Source organism: Muntiacus reevesi, chromosome 12 (genome assembly GCF_963930625.1).
Source record: "Muntiacus reevesi chromosome 12, mMunRee1.1, whole genome shotgun sequence".
Classification (NCBI taxonomy): domain Eukaryota; kingdom Metazoa; phylum Chordata; class Mammalia; order Artiodactyla; family Cervidae; genus Muntiacus; species Muntiacus reevesi.
The window spans coordinates 31,112,719-31,130,255 of record NC_089260.1 but is presented as its reverse complement, the minus strand read 5'-3'; the positions used below and the strand labels follow the sequence as shown (position 1 = coordinate 31,130,255).

The following is a 17,537-nucleotide window of genomic DNA, read 5'->3' as shown; positions in this document are numbered from 1 at the left end:
CTAAGGAAAGCTGATCCTGGCTGTCAGGAAGGCTCTGAAACCAAGATTACTAAGGGCCTATAGTTTGGAAGAATTCAGATTTTTAAACACACTTCCATTTCCCCCAAACAGTTATTTGTTAGGTTCCTAGTTATTTATAGTAAAGTTTATGTTTGGGTAGAATGAGCTGGACACTTTTCCTGGGCAGTGATTTTAGAAATAAAACAGATGTGGGAGCTATCTGAGTCTGAACTAATAGAACTAGAAATAAAACAGCTGATCCTAGACTCTGCTGTCTCCTAAATCCTTGCAGCAGCGCCCAGTAAAGAAGACAGAAATGGTAGGAGATCACATGCAAGGAGATAATCTTGTTAAAATCATTTTTTTTTCCTCCCAAAGAGAAAAAATATGGTTAAAAATAGGAAACAGCGATCTATGGAAAAAGTGGATGATCCTTTGAAAGAAATGGTTGGAGAGAGAAACCAGCCTAAAGAGGGTTAACTTTCTTCAGTTTGGGAAAAGGCCACTGAATGTACTTCAGGCCAAATGCTAATCTTGAATACTTCATACACACACCAGATGTTGATGCAGAACATGTCTGAAGATAAATAACTTATTAATATTTTTATGCTGAATAAATATCAGATAGCCTCCCTATATGCACAAATTTAATAAAAGCACATCTGAAAACCGCCCTCCCCCCCCTTTTCATCCACATATGTTTGTGTCACTGAAATGCCATTTGAGAGGTTCTTTCCTTGACACGTGAACTATGTGGAGACTAAAAGCTGTAGGAAGTAAAATGCTGACTGTAGAATTTCTTTAATGCAGTTTTGTCAGAAATTGATAGCAAATTAATGGCTTGTGTGTATTCTGATAGAAAGATGTTGGTAAATACAAGGATTACAGACAAATAGTCATTTCATTCCAGGAATTATTAATGTCAATCTGTAATTTAAGCCAGTTGAAGTAATAGATGTGCGATTCATTCATCTTTTTCAATTAACTTTTTCTTTTTTTTTTAACATTCAGGACAGTTGGTGGTTAATGAGAGATTTATGACATTTTAGGCCAAGAAAAAAGGAACAGAAGCCAGAAATAGAGGACTTAAGAACTCTGTGGCTTTGATCTATATTTTGGTTTGACATGGATGGTTTTAAATAATTTGAACTGACCTGAGTGCAAGCATGATATATAGGGTTGGGGGAAAAAGATATAATTGAAACAAATTTGAAGATTTTAGTTTCAAATTCAGATTATTTGACATTTATTTGGCTTTAATAATTGAAATTTGGACTTGTTTGTAACTGACCGTATCCACTTCTGTATAAATTTTATTATACATCATGAAGTCAAAGAATTACAGATTTGTAAAAAAAAAAAAAAATAATGTCAAATAACAATGTCTTTTTCTCCTTCATAATCGAATAATCTCCAGCCAGATAATGGAGTTTCAAAGGTTCATCATAAAATCAGGTCAGGCATTTTTGAGCCTGTTGAATTCAGATCCCTCCTGACCCCCGCCCCTCCCACACCATGAGGTAGCATACCCAGCCCTGAAATCAGAAGAAAAATATTGATCTTTTCCAAGAAGAAACAAGGAAAGATATAATGGCTAGGTTAAGACTCATGGACTTGACCAGGATGTTATTTTCTCAATTTTTAAATTTCCCCTGCATGTTATATCAATTATTATGCTTAAGTTTTTTACAAATAATGGATGCAGCATGGTGGGTAAACCCTTCATGTAATTTTTGCTACCTGTGTTCAGCCTTTGAGGCTCACCAATAATAGGAGAAGAGATTGAGTTCTTCTAAAAGTAATTACAGCCTCTTTCTTTTTAATCTTCTTTATTATGCTTATATTTAGACCATTGCTGAGTGTAGGCCTGCGTTGTTAAACACGGACGTTGCTGTTTCATTGGGGATTAATGTGCGGTGCATTAGGGTGTTTGCGTCATCTTTATGGGGGAGCTCTTAGCCCTCAGATCAGGTTATAAAAGTCGGAGTCTTGTCAAGTTGAGCTTCCCACGGGAAAGTGTTTAAGCTAGCTCAAGTTTATAAATGCTCATGATGTGTATGTTGCCTTTGCATATTAGGAAACCTTCCCTGTTATTCTGCATTATTCAGGCCTCTAAGAAGGGAGCTTCAGGATGCGCAGCTATTAAATTCATTTTAGCCCTGAATGAAATTTTTAAGGTTAGCAGGAGTATCTCAGTGACTGTCTTGTGTTTGAGCTGGGAGCACTACGTTTCTGTTTTACAAATACATATTTAGCAGAGTTGCACAATATGCCATGTTAGAAGCAAGAAGAACAGATTTTCAAGCGAGGAAGTCATCTTTTGTATTTGTATTTTCAACATATTTAACTCTGTGAGCTTTATAGATTCTTAACATGTTCCCATACTCTCCTTTGAACAGGGGATTACAGTTTGGTCTGGGAAAAAAGAGAAAAATCCAGAGAACATTCATCTCATTTTGGTCGATTTTGGCTTTTCTCTAATTTTAACCTCCAAATATTTATTTATTTGCCTTCTGTTTCCTTTGATTTGGAGCAAGAGGGAAGTTGTGGTGCTTAGGAGGTTCTCTTGCTTTGTTTTTCTGAGTTGAGGACAATTGCATTTTAAAAAAACTGGCGAATGGGACTTGAGTCACTTCAGACTTTCTCTACAGTACAGAGTGTTTGGTCTGTGAAGCCATACTTACTTTTCAGGACTGTGTCTCTTTAACAAGTAATAAAGTGTGCAAAATAAAACATATGCTCAGCCTAAGGCTGTAAAAGGAAAGCAGAGTTCTGGCATTTACCAGGTTATTTTCATCATGAAGATAACTGAGCTGGATAATGTAGCCACTGGGTGGAATAGAATAGTTTGACCATTTTCACTAATCTTTTTACCTGCATGATGGTTAAATCTCATTGGGCTTTGTTACAGGAGGGTCAGCCTGATAAATGTCAGTCCTTCTTGGATTTTCAGTTTATCTGCTATCGTTTGGAGAACATGTATCACTTTCTTGAATATCTGTATTTCTCTCTAGGCAGAATGTTTAGAAGAAGGAGTCATGGCTATCTGTGAGTTCAATCAAATTTAGCATTATTCAACTCTTAATAAAAATTTTATCCCCAAATGGCATGTTCTGCTAGCCATATCAAGTCAGCAGATTATTCAATGTTTTTGTTTCTTGGGTCATTGTAATTACAGCATACACACAGCTGTTGGAGACACAGATACATATGGAGTGTACTAACCCCAGGAAAGTTGGGAGAAGGAGAGGGATTCTCTTTCATTTTCTGATTTCCTTTATGGAGTCTGTTTCTGAGAACCATTAGCCCGTAGACCTCTTGAATTCTTCATGATGGGATTCTAAAGCTTAAAGTCAGTGTTAAGCATGTTCAGAATATCAAAGAAGACCTTGTTTAATTTTAATTGAAAATCAAATGTAAAATTTTTCAGTATTACTTTAAATTTGACCAATCCTTCTTTTATTTTTTTAGCTTATATAATCAAAATTACGTGTATGTCCTGGTTTTTACCCCAATTTTGGATTCAGTCCTAATAGTAGCTAGCATTTATTAAGGGTTTCTCATATGTGCATATAGACCTAAGTTCTGTACATGTATTAATTAACTCATCTTCATAAAATCCCTTGAAGTTGGCACTACCATTATATCCATTTTAGAAAAGGAGGGAGTAAGCATAGAGGAAAGTAACCCGCCCAAGTTCACAGAGTTGTGGAAGTGGGTCAGTGGGATGTAAACCAGGGTAAATAAGCTACAGAAAACTGTCTTCACAACCACTATGATATAAGGCCTTCTCAACTGTAAGACTGAGTTTACTCCAACTAGAAAAGCAAATAGGCCAAGGGAGGAGATATAAGATGGTACACCAGGTCTGTTTGATGCATATTCTCTGAGTCACATTGAGTTTGGGGACTTCAGCGAATTTGCGGGACTTTGAATTTGGGGACTTTGTGAAGGTCTCTTATCCAGTCTCTGTAGTGTGATGCTGCTTTATTTGAACCTACTAGCTTATAGTTGAAATCATTGAAAAGATAGTGAGTTTTGCGAATATGTCTTTTTTCAGTTACGGTGATTCATTTTCACTGGTACTTTGGCTACAGAAGATACTTCTGATAGAGTGCGTAAGGGCCAAATTTTGATTTCATCAATTAAGGATGCAGTCTTTTATCCCTATATTTAGGGACACTTTGTCCATGCATTTGATTTACTTCATATTCCCCTTGTTTGAAGGATTTATTTTTAGGAATTTATGAGTTAATAGATGATCTCAGAGTTGTGTTCCCCTCTTCTGGTTATGAGGCACAATTTAGGTTGGTTTTTCTATGAAGATTCAGTGTTAAGCAGATGCACCTAGTTTCCATATGTTTTTAAAGTTGTGTAATTAGGTTTTATCCTTTGCCTACAAGTAAGTATAGGAATGGGTGTGGAGGCAGAGACGCTCAGAATGCCCTTAGCATGTCTAATTTGTGTCATTCCCCATCACGTGCTCAGAGCTGTGTGAAGTGTCTGGATCCCAAAAGCAAAGTAAGTTGGGGCTACCATGAGGAACTTAGGAATTCTACTTGTCCAGCATTGCTCCTTTAATAGTTAGATGACCTGTTGATATCAAAGAGCACATGCATTCTTTCATGGGTCCAGTAACATATTGGGAATCTTACAATAAACAGTAGCTTATTCTAAGACCTGTTTTTCCAGCCGATGGGCAGGTAGCTCCACCTCAATATTCCATCTGGCATCTCAAAGTCAACACATGTAGAAGTCAAGTTGTTAGCTCCTTCCCTGAAACAACTTTGTGTTCCTCTTTTTTTCTAGGTTCTTATTTTCAAGTCAGTCAGGCTGGAAATGTCAGTTGCCTTGGATGTCTTCCTGATTTGTATCTCTCCAAACAGTGGAACGATTTGTCCTGTCTTTCTTCTTTATTCCTTCCCCGGCTCCACCCTTAATCTTTTCTTAGCATATTCTTAATGATTTCTTTGCTTATTTTCTTTCTCATTCTGTTTCCTTCTGTTCTTTTCCCTTCTCAACTCCTACCTCCTTCTCTCCTCTCCTTTCCCTGTTTCTTTCTGTTCTTTTTCCTCTTTTCCTTCCTCTTTCTCTATCCTTCCTTTCCTCCATCTCGTCTCATACCCTTCCTTCCCCCCTCCCTCCCTTCCTTCCTTTCTTTAATCTTTAAAAATTCCACTTATTAGTCTTCCTGTGTTTTGTAGAGTCTAAAAACCTAGATTATTTAAATTATACTTGCGTAATTAAATTTTCTATAAATTTTTATTAAACATTATTTTAAGTATACTCGTATAATTCAATGTAAACTCTCCATCAAGACATCACTTTTCCAAATTCTCTCACCCCCCAAATTCCTCCATGTTTCCTGAGAGCAGCCTGCACTGTATCAACCTCGTTTATGTTTTACTTATTTTGTTTCCTGCATCTGAAAAGCCTTTCTGAGATCACCACCTTTGAGTCTCACCCCAAATGCCAACTCATCTGTCCACAGCTCAGTTGTCACCTCCTTTCAGAAACCTTTGCAGACCAGTCAGGGTAAGTTAGGTGCTTTTCCTCTGTGTGATCATGGAACTTGGTACATCTCTGAGCAGAAAGTATATATTCCACTGTTGTCATTTATTTAGCTGGGAACTTTCTGCACTGAAATGCAGACATGTTGGGGGTTTGGGATTTTGTCATTTCTTTGAGTCTTTTCAGCACTTGGCATGTAGTAGGCGTGCCACGAATCACCATTCCCTGAAGGAAGGATGTTCCACAGTGATTCAGCTCTCATTTCCCATTAAGACCCTCTTTAGAACAAACACACAATTAATATTTATCTCCATTCTGAGCCAGCCGTGATGGCAAATCAGATGCAGGAGAGGAGTATTATGGATAATGGACTCAGCCTTATCATCTACTTACACTGCATTTTCAGTTTTCTTTTGCATATTTTCTCCCAAGAGATTATCTTCTAAATTAGTGAGACTGACTTTAAGGTTTACTGGTTTTCTCTCTCTCCAAATACCAAATAACCATAGAAAATTAGATTGATATTATGCTGAGTAAAATGAGAAAACCAGTTTAAGATAGATTGTTTATTACTCTAATCCAAAAAGTTTGTTATAAAAATGTAGATAATTAAAAATGGGCAGTATTTTACCCTTATAATTGCCCCTGCTACCAATGTAAGTTACAGATCCACTCCCTCCCTTCCCCCCGCCCCGCCCAAATAGTTGGCTTTTGTAAATCCAAATGACAAGGTTGTTTATAAGATTTATTCTGGCTGTATATATATATATATATATATATATATATATGATATATATGATATATGATATATATGTGATATATGATAACATGAGACTGAGCTGATTGCCATTTAATTAGGTTTGTTATTGAAATTTTAAATATTTAATTTCCATCAAAGATACATCACTGAAGCACACTCTGTATTCTGCAGTGTTTTTTTGAAGCACTGTACAACGCAGAAACAGCCCCAATATAGATTAGCACTTTGATCCTGAATTTAGTTATTTTCAGCCATGATGGGCCCTGATAGATTTCTTCACATTGTGAGTTTAGTATCTGAACAGTGATTTTTAACAACTTAACTTTTTATTGTCAAGAATTTACTTTTTTGATGATCAACCAGTAACCTCAAGTCCTTTTAAATTAGTACCCTCCTAATTGTTTCTGTTGCTATCAATTACAGTACTTGAAAATGAACCACATCTGAGGAAGAGTTTGTATTTAGTTCAAACAACTCTTTTTGTTCCATTGAAAATAAGTACATTTACTAAAGTGTCATTTTAAGAGTTCTGAGGCTTTAAAAGATCCTTCCCTTTGACATATTCTTTTAGATATGATTCTTACTAGTTTTTGTTCCATATTATTAGAAGGAAAGAGCTAAATTGAGGTTTAAGACCTTGAAAAAAGCCAACCTTTTATATTTTTAACTTCTGTAGTGAAACATTTTTGTGAAAAACCATATGTAGATAAATTATAAATGAAAGATGTGGAACAAACTACATGGAAGGAAGAGTTTTTAGAACTGAGGTTAAAATAGAATAAAAAGACGTCATAGTCCTCCATCAGTGAAAAACAACTTATAATAAAATCTGTCCTTTTTCATGCTTTATCACATCTTGGGTGTTTCTGTATAACTCTGATTCACAAGTGAATGACTCCATAATCCGTTTGTTTTGGGGTGAAAGATGCAATTTGTCTCATTGTTTGAAGAAGCCCTTTTGTCACGTTGAGTTAATCACAATAAGGCTGTGAATTAACTATAGCCCCCATATCCCAAGTAGGTGGGAGATTTCATATCTCCAGTAACTAGTTCATTCATTCAACCAAAGCGTATGGTGCTCCTGCTTACTTCCAAAGATGAATGAGATACCACTCATTCGGTCCAGTCCAAAAAGAAATGTAAATGAAAGCATTAGGACAGTAACAACAGAATTGAGCTTTTCCGTTTACAGTTAAGAATACTAGCAGTGACAAGTATTTGAGTTTGACTTTACCACTTCCCCTTCTGTTTAGTCTCTTCAAGTGTTCGGAGAAATTCATGAGATAGTTCATTTTATTAAATAATAGTTTCATTCATGTGAATAGTACTGTAGAGTGTGCTGTATGACATGGTATTCGCCAACTACATGTGGCTATTTAAATTTCAGTTAATTAAATTTATGAAAAAGTCATTAAAACAACATAAATTTAAAAAAATCAGTTCTTCATTTGCACTAGCTCTGTTTCAAGTGTTAAATAACCACATGTGGCTAGTGCCTGCCATGTTCAACAGGATAGACAACTACAGAACATTCCCATCAGCTCAAGGAATTCTAGACTGATCTAGACTTTGCAAATAACTTTCAAGTGCATTCTATCACTTGATCCTCATAATAATTCTAAAAAGTGGCAAGGCGTACAGTAATCTTTATATCCATAAAGATGAGGAAACTGAGATTCCAGAGGGTTAAATAATGTGTCTTTTCACAGAATTTGATTTGAGACTTCCCTTGAGAGCGAACAAATGCAAGTAAAGATAAACACAAATGAATAAAATATTTTCCCTTCAAATTTTTATTATAAAATAGAAGTATTTTTTTAAAAGAGCTTTTAAAAAATTAATTAGTTTTGGCTACGCTGGCCCTTTGTTTCTGCACTGGCTTTTCTCTAGTTGCAGTGAGCAGGGGTCCTCTCTAGCTGTGCTGCTCATGCTTCTCATGGCAGTGACATGGCTTGTTTCTGAGCGGGGTCTCTAGGGCATGCAGGCTTCAGTAGTGGTGCCAGGCTTGGTTGTGCCAAGGTATGTGGGAGCTTCGCAGTTCAGGGATCACACCTGTGTCTCCTGCGTTAGCCAGCAGATTCTTTTCCACTGTGCCTCCAGGGAAGCCCCCAATATAGGTAATTTAAAAACCGAAGTGTGGTCTAGTTTGTTTACTTCTGTAACCTGATCTCTATTACAGAGATTAGGTGTCACTTTTGGCCCAAACAGAATTTGCAGTTTAAAAGGAATTTTAAAATGTGGATATCTGTATCTAAGGCATTGCTGGATTAATGGATTTTTAGTAGAGCTCTAGTTAGCAAAAGAAGAAGCATTGAAGTTTATACTCTTTATTCTGCTGTGATCTCTTTTTAGTATAGTCATAGCTAGGGAATAAGTTTTTTTCTATCCCAATGGCTGGATTCAACCGCTTGGAAAGTTGGAAATAATTCTCTAAGCGTGTAGGTGCTGTTTCCTGGCAATAAGATTAAATAAACTTTTGCTGCAAAACATTGATTTTGCATTAACTGTTCTTGCTGTGTATTTGGGTTTAATCTAGAAAAGAATTGTTTTAGGTCAACATTTGTGAGTCATGAAATTAAATGGACATGGTCAATAGTCTTATGTATGGTGTCCTAAAATAAATTGTATTTTATTTCCGAATGACAGTTAAATGATATACACCAATCATATTTTGCCACATCTCTTATAATGTATAAAAATGGCCACAGATGTAGCCTTAAAACCTTCTTTTTGAAAGAGAAAGGAAATAGAACACTGAGTAATTATGTTTACTAAAGTTGACTTTTATAATGTATAGGATATGTAATTCCAATAGTGTATTAACTTTTAATACTATGTCATACTAATGTGATTAACTGCTTTTTACCAGGAAGGCAAATAGATAATCTATATATGTCAGTATTGTTCTTTTCATTAAATGAGATCCTTGTGTTATTGGTTGTTTGAAGGACAGTGAATAATATGAAGGCAGTTTTTAGCATAAAATATATAACCATTAAAAGCATCCTAAATAATGGAGTTCGCTCAGTAGCTCAGTGCATATAGAATCCCCCTGCCATGCAGGGGACGCAGGTTTGATCCCTGGATTGGGATGATCCCCTGGAGTAGGGCATGGCAACCCATTCCAGTATTCTTGCCTGGAGAATCCCATGGACAGAGGAGCCTGGCGGGCTATAGTCCATAGGGTTGCAAAGAGTCTGACCCGACTGGAGCAACTGTGCTGTTTAGACACATGGACACTACCAACTCAAAAAATTTAATACAGTTTTCACAGTAGTTTAATTAATTCCAGACCAAAAAGTTTAACTGGCAGTTTTTGGTATGAAATGTCCCGTTCCCTGGATAGTAGTTTTTCATAGCATGGATTTTCTGACTCTTAAAGTTGATGTCAAATACTGAAAGAGATATTGTGATGCTTCATAGTCATTTTAATTCATTTCAAAATCTTAAGTTTAGGGCTTTCTTAACACTGGATGAGCTCTTTGCTCAGCCCTTGCAGTGTGGACTTGACACATGAGGCTTGAAAATTGCAAAATCAAACAAATAGTGATGATGTGTCGTGGTTTCTCAGGAATCCTTGTTCTACAAGCAATAGTTCAAAACATTTTCTCTTAGGGAAACTCGACAACTCTGAAGAAACCTGGTAGCCCAGAGAAGCATATTTCCATCTTTAGAGCTTGTACACTGGCTTTCTTTGCCTACATTAGAGAAGATGGGAATAATTATGAATTTGTGCCTTTCGATTCAAGTTGAAGTTCCTGAACCAAGTACCTGAGTAGGTGCCATGCCATTGAAAGCTTTCATTTTGATTTTGAAAGCAAGGTTCTTCTCATTTCTAGGGAATTAGAAAATGGAGGAATTTTACAGTGTTATACATTACATTTCACTGCAAGTTTTATTTGCTTTGATTTCTAAAATGCTAGGTTCGAGTGGTGATTAGACTTATCTTGTGTGGTCTGGCCTTGACATCTTTTACACCAGTGATTAATTGTCAGGTTGCTGCCTGGGAGGGTGCCCCCAGTCTTGCCCTTCTGATTAGATGATGCTCTGCTGTCAACAGACTGCGATCTGGGGGTTTGCCATGGTAAATTTAGACATTGTCTAAAGTGAAACATTGTCATCTTCGATTAAGGACTGTGGGAGTCCTTTGTAATTTATTATCTTAATGTACAGTAAATGTTGAGCCATTGGTGGGTTCATGCACATTTTCTCAAACTGTGATATTGGAAGTAAGTTTAAAGGTTGCCCCCAGGGAGGAAGCAGTTGCCAGAGGGGTTAAGTCATTCTGTCCAGGTCACACCCCTCTAACTGGCAGATGGACTTCTGTCTTGGCCCGGTACAGTAGTGTACAGCCATGTCTCTCAGTGCGCTGAAGGAATATTATTTGCATGTTAAGTAGAATCTTTTAAATGATTTTGAGATGCTTGAGACTTTTTTTCATGGAGTGAATTGGATATGAGCAGTGATCACACATGTCATTTTTGAGCAGCTGTGAAAGAAGGAAGAACACAATTATGCCACGTGCTTAATCTGTTACATCTGGTTGCTGGAAAATTTTTAAAAATTCCCCTGATTGTTAAAAAAGGAAATTTCTCCCCCTTTGGACCAGTTCTGTCAAAACTCTTTCAAACCATGAATTTTGACTGCTGGGTGCTTGCACTCAGTTGAGCCACCTGGTGTGGTGGACCCAGAGAAGAGTTTTATATAAAATGCCCTTTGAAGGCTGTGGTTGCCCTAGCACTATATACGATTTTTAAAATTTTGGATAGGAGACCAAGCTGTTGTGATTTTTACGGTGGAATTATTTTATTTTAGCCCTTGACTATCCCCATGACCAGCTCATCAGAGCAGCTGAGTCTTTGCTATGAGACAGAGCCTTCATCAAATAAGGCTCATGAAGCTTTTCTTCATTTTATTTGTTCTAGATTGGGAAACATTTTATTAAATTCCTTACCTTAGTCCTCCTTCACCAAGATTTCAAGCCCAGAGATTTCATTTTACTTTCAGTCTAACTGCGTACTTGGGCTTTAACCATGAACCATTTTGTGTGGTCATTTAGCACTTTTATTTTACCCGGAAGATAGACTTCATCTTTGCAGCCTCATTGCCGTAGGAACTGAACAGAGGATTTCCTTGGAGGGCGCCTGCATTGAGTAATCTCTGAGCAATTGCCTCTGGTTTTGACAGCACCCCTTAGCTTTGTGACATGAAATCCCCAGTGATTTGGATGCTTCTGCGGGATTTGAAGGAGGCAGTCGTAAAACCTCTAATTGAAAGTCATCTTCTTAGTCTTTTGTTTAAAAGTATATATTATTAAATCCTTTGAATTTGTTATAGTACTTTTATTACTTACCTTCATCTGCTACTTTGGCCAAAAATGTTTAGCATAATGAGCCTCTCAGAGAGTGGCTATTGAGTAATGAAGAGTGAATTTCTTTGGCTCTAATTATTCAAGTGATTTCATAATAAGCAGAAAGACTATTGTAGTTTTTGATGTAGAATACCCGACAGTGTCGCCTCCACCCGCCTACAGAGAACACTGAATTAATGATACCTGTAAAGTAACATCCATGTCTTCTCTGCCAGGTCACTTCAGGTGGAACCTTCATTGGCATTGGCCGGAAGACGCCAGATTGCCAAGGGAACACCAAGTATTTCCGCTGTAAATTCTGCAATTTCACTTACATGGGCAACTCCTCAACAGAACTAGAACAACATTTTCTTCAGACTCACCCGAACAAAATAAAAGCTTCTCTCCCCTCCTCTGAGGGTGCAAAACCTTCAGAGAAAAACTCTAACAAGTGCATCCCAGCCGTCCGGTCTGGTGATGCTGGAGACCTGGGCAAATGGCAGGACAAGATCACAGTCAAGGCGGGAGATGACACACCCGTTGGTTACTCAGTGCCCATCAAGCCCCTTGACTCGAGACAAAATGGTACAGAGGCCACCAGTTACTACTGGTGTAAGTTTTGTAGCTTCAGCTGTGAGTCCTCGAGCGCGCTGAAACTGCTGGAACATTACGGCAAGCAGCATGGCGGAGCGCAGTCAGGCGGCCTCAATCCAGAGTTGAATGATAAGCTCTCCCGGGGCTCTGTCATTAATCAGAACGATCTGCCCAAAAGTGCAGACGGGGAGCCAATGACCAAGGCAGACAAGGGCTCTAGCGGGGTGAAGAAGAAGGACTTCTCCAGCAAGGGGGCAGAGGATAACATGGTCACCAGCTACAACTGTCAGTTCTGTGACTTTCGGTACTCCAAGAGCCATGGCCCCGACGTCATTGTGGTGGGGCCGCTTCTTCGTCATTATCAGCAGCTCCATAACATTCACAAGTGTACCATTAAACACTGTCCCTTCTGCCCCAGAGGCCTTTGCAGCCCAGAAAAGCACCTTGGAGAAATTACTTATCCATTCGCTTGTAGGAAAAGTAATTGTTCCCACTGTGCGCTCCTGCTCTTGCACCTGTCTCCTGGGGCGGCCGGAGGCTCCAGGGTCAAACACCAGTGCCACCAGTGCGCGTTCGCCACCCCGGACGTGGATGTGCTCCTCTTTCATTATGAGAGCGCGCACGAGCCCCAGGCCTCGGATGTCAAACAAGAAGGCAATCACCTGCAAGGGCCAGACGGGCAGCCGGCTGTCAAGGAAAGCAGAGAACACTCATGTACCAAATGTGATTTCATTACCCAGGTGGAAGAAGAGATTTCCCGACACTACAGGTAAGCCATGGGTGGGGGGGACGACATAGGAGAAAGTGATGGAAGTTATCCAGAGAGCTGACTCAAGATTTGTAGCGAGTGATTGTGGTGACCTGGGGAAGTTATGGAACAAGATTATGTTCTGTAAGATCATAGAACTGCAGATTTCATATTGCTAGACGTGATAACCCTAGATTTTAATTGAGTCACTTATTTCAGACTGTTTAGATTGATGTTTCATACCTGTTTTATACCAGCTACTGAGTATATTTTAAAATTCACAATGATGCTGATAATGCTGATGGGTTTACCACAATTCGTTTATTTGCCCTTGCTGAGTGTGACCCCATATCCCATGATTTTTCGTGGAGCAGCTTCCAAATGAAAGATGCCACCATAATAGGTTCTATTCTCTATTCCAGCTGGGAAACAATTCACTTGAGAACATATTGCTTGTTTTGCTTTTCAAATGAAATCAGACATTCTTCTAGCTTAAAAAAAAAACTAAGCAACATCCTTGTTTTGCATACAGACGGTAGTCTGAAGGTGAGAATTGGCTTTCTCTACATTCTGAATGAGTAAAGCTGCTTAAGTGTTTTGGATTCTTAAATAGATGTAGGGTGTGTTAATGTTTCCCTTCTCCTTTCATCCTGTTGTCATTGTAGACATTAACTTTTCCAATTAATCTTTCATACTTTTTAGAGATGATTTAGAATTCATGTCTTTATTTATGTATCTATTCCTTAACTAGCTTACTCCAAAAATATACATTTTGCCAAGGCATTGATTATAAAAGGGAAAAGAAGATAAACATAGATGGTGCCCTTATGGAACTTATGGTTTAGTAGGGACGATCTTAGCAGCTCATTGTAAGAGTGAAGAGTTTCAGAAAAGATGAAGTGGAGACCACTGCATTTGGATATAGTGACAATATAGCCCAGTATGATAAAGGAGGAAATGTCTCCTCCAGGAAGGGGCATTTAAACTGAGACTGGATTATAAATAGGAATTAGTTCCACAAAATCTTTGTAGTATAGTGCATCCAGATATTACTTCCCGAGTATTGGGTATTTTCTTGTTGTTGTGCTTCTAAGCATCAAAGTAAAGAGCTTTATTTACTATTTGCAAGAGCTTTTCCATATGCAGATTCAATATCCTAGTTAAAAAATTGTTATTTAAATGTTCACATCCCGAGATTTTGAATAGCTCCTCCCATTCTTTTATAAGTTGTGTATTCGTACTGGTGTGTATATGTTTTCTCAGTCACCAGTAATGAGCAGTTTATGTCCAACAATAGACTAATAATGTTAGATGTTAATTTGAAGGGCATCCTAATGTTCACAGTGAATCTAAATGTTCAGAAAACACTTCCTTGAGATTTACACTGTTTAATTTATAAGGTCAGCCCTGGGAAAGACACAGTCCTGCAATCAAATATGTGTTCACACTTGCAGTGAGTGTTTTTGGCTCTTTTGATGTTAGCTGCATGCTAATTTATTTCTGGGGCAGGCAAACGTTAGCTTTCTTCCCAGTTGTTAATATACATACTGTGCATATACATTTCTTAAGTGATACAAAAATTAGATAACTCATTCTTTTTTTTTTTTTTTTTGAAGGAGGAGGCTTTTTTAAATCATGAAGATATTAGCTAATATACACACAAACACACACACAGATATATGTAGATACCTGATCCCTTGAATGAGGGACCTTTTTTGAGGAAGGTGAGGCCACTGCTTGAAAACTTGGCTGGAAAAATAGTGATTCCATGTTTTGGTTAAATAGACAAAAATCTCCTAAGAACTAAAATATGAATAAAAATATTATTGAATAATCTGAGTTTAGTTAATATTCAGTAATGAAAGTGAGCTCCAGAGACATGTCTCTGTTTTGTTCACTGTTGTCTCTGCACGATTTATCGTAGTGCCTGGAGGAGTGATAGGTACTCACTGAATATTAAATAGATGAAATCCCAGTGAGATTTTGCCTTCACAGTAGTTATGAATGAGTCAAAAGCTCCATAGTGAGTTTTAGTTTAACCTTTGATTATTGAATGGTCTGGGAACCCTTCTGAGGACTCACAAAATGATACTCTATTTTGAATGTAAATCAACCTCTCAGCATTTTATTAGATTAAAACAAAATTAGCACCCCTTGTCTCTAAAACTTTACAATACTCATGCACTTATTTTTAAAACCTAGTGTAGTTTGTGTGGTCCTAGGTCCTTTAGGGTGCTGAGTAGTTTATTTCTAATCAGAGTTCTTCCAGAAATATTCTAAACGTGGAGACTTACAGTTTCAGGAGTCATGGCTCAGTAAGAAGTATAAACAGAGAAAAAACAAACGAACAAAAAGAAATATAAAGAAACTCTACTGAAAGTTGCACATTGGAGGTTCCAGGGATATAAAAGGAAGTAGTCACATGAATGTTGAAAACGTTATCTGCTATCAAAGCACTTTCCCAAAATGCCAATTTTGAAGATACTATAAGAGGAGACAAATTTACCACATTACAACAGTTTCTAGTTAAATTTATATTTATTCATATTATTCATGTTGGGAAACTTTTACCATAATTCTATTATTACTGTGGAATATTCTAGACTTTTGAGTACTTTATATACAAGACTTACAATGTAGTAAAAAGATAGTATAAATGGAAAGCTATACAATGTGTGAAATGATGTAGCTATGAAATAACTATAGCTGAGAAGCAAGAGAGTTGTTATAAAGCTATCAGAGAAACACCTCAGTGAGAATTTCATCCCACGGGCCTTTTCCCAAAGAACCAGGTTTAACCCGAGTTGAACTGCCAACATTATCCAGTTAGTAAGTGAAATTTGACCAATTCTCCTTTCTTTATGTTTTATATTTACTTATGATCTCCCATACTTCACATCATGACAAAATTGTTATGTTCCCCTCTTTGAATTTGTTTCTCATACTCTATTTCTTTTATTATGTATTATTTCATTTACCAGCCTGCCCATTCTCTAATTGACTTATTTTCTTCTTCTGAATTTTCAGTGTTACAATTTAATGCTTCTGGTGTTATAGGAGGAATATATCCTTACAAAGCAACTACACCAGATAAAACATACTTCTTAGTGACATGTTAGACTTCCATGAATTAGGAGAAGTTTCTGAAATTTTTCTTTTCTCTCCTTCACCAAAAGGGAGCTAAACCCAGTCTGGGGAGAGCAAACCGGCAATGCAGGTTTGTACAGAGAGCAAATACTGACATTGACGTTGCAGTCATATTGAGACTGAGCCTGTGATCACTGGCAGAGCGAGGGTGTTGAATTCAAGGGTTTCACTATAAGCTGGCATCATAAAGGTGACTAACGTGATTCTATATTACTACCTTCTTCTTGAGTCCTGTCGGAGGTAAACACAAATTTGTCTCTAGCAAGATACTCCAGTTTTCACCTCCATGTTTTGGATGGCCTAAGATAAACCTCATATGAGCGCTCCATTATAACCGTTCACTATACAGGCAAGGCTTTAAATTGCTACATGTGAAATCTGTAGAAAGTGCAAATAATAGATTTAGATACCCAGAAACTTCTGATCAACACTTTTCATTGAGAAAATAATTAATGAATGTTTAAATAAATGAAAATTACACTTATAAATTGGTCAAGCTACATGAAACTATAAATAGCCAGGGATATTAAAAAAAGAAACAAAAGCATTTTTGAGTGAACAATATAATTACTGAAGTTTAAATCATATGGATAGGAGAAGTAACAGATCGGCAAATGAATGAGAGCAAATGAGTTAATCAAAAGTTAAATCTGGAGGTATTAACTAGAATACTTTAAGGGAGGGGAAAGGGATGGAAAATATCAATGGTGGTTATTAAGATATGAAAATACAAGATGTTCTAACATGAATCTAATTAGAGTCCCAGAGAAAAATAATATCGAATGGAAGACAGGCAATCAATATTTGTGGAGATAATGGCAGAAGAGTTTTTAACACTGATGAAAAGCATAAATACAGATACAAAGTAGGATGCCATATACTAAGTAGATACTTAGATTTGGCTTTTGATGGGTTTTGTTGTTGTCCAGTCACTAAATTGTGTCTGACACTTTGCAACCCCATGGACTCTAGCCCACCAGGCTCCTGTGGGCATGGGATTTCCCATGAAAGAATACTGGAGTGGGTTGCCATTTCCTTCTCCTGGGGATCTTCCAAACCCAGGGTTTGAACCTGTTTTTCCTACATTGGCAGGTGGATTCTTTACTACTGAACCACCTGGGAAGCCCAGTATAAAGCCTGTTTTGTAATGAAATGATGAATATTTTATGTAATTCATTGACTATTGTATTGAAAGTGAAAAACAGAATGGTTGGGTACAGAATGGGTGTAACTTCATTGGTTGTTTCTTCTCATGGTCACATGGATGACTGGAAGCTGGGGCACCCGGCTGAGCCCAGCACCATTGTATCACATATCCTGTGTATCATCACCCCAGGAAAAGATCCAAATTAAAAATGCAAAGTACAGTTTGTACTGAATGCTTATGGCTTTTGCACCATCCTAAAAGGTTGAAAGATTGTAAGTCA

General features: G+C 37.5%; 1 protein-coding gene across 11 annotated transcripts in view; it reads left to right on the top strand.

The window, feature by feature from the left end:
- Positions 1-17,537, top strand: part of TRPS1 (transcriptional repressor GATA binding 1) — a 272,551-nt gene that overhangs the window by 56,725 nt on the left and 198,289 nt on the right. For all 11 annotated transcript variants that reach the window (XM_065902726.1, XM_065902729.1, XM_065902727.1 and 8 more), the window contains one exon: positions 11,858-12,984. In XM_065902726.1, coding sequence (XP_065758798.1) covers positions 11,858-12,984 — 1,127 coding nt within the window. The remainder of the gene's footprint in view (positions 1-11,857; positions 12,985-17,537) is intronic.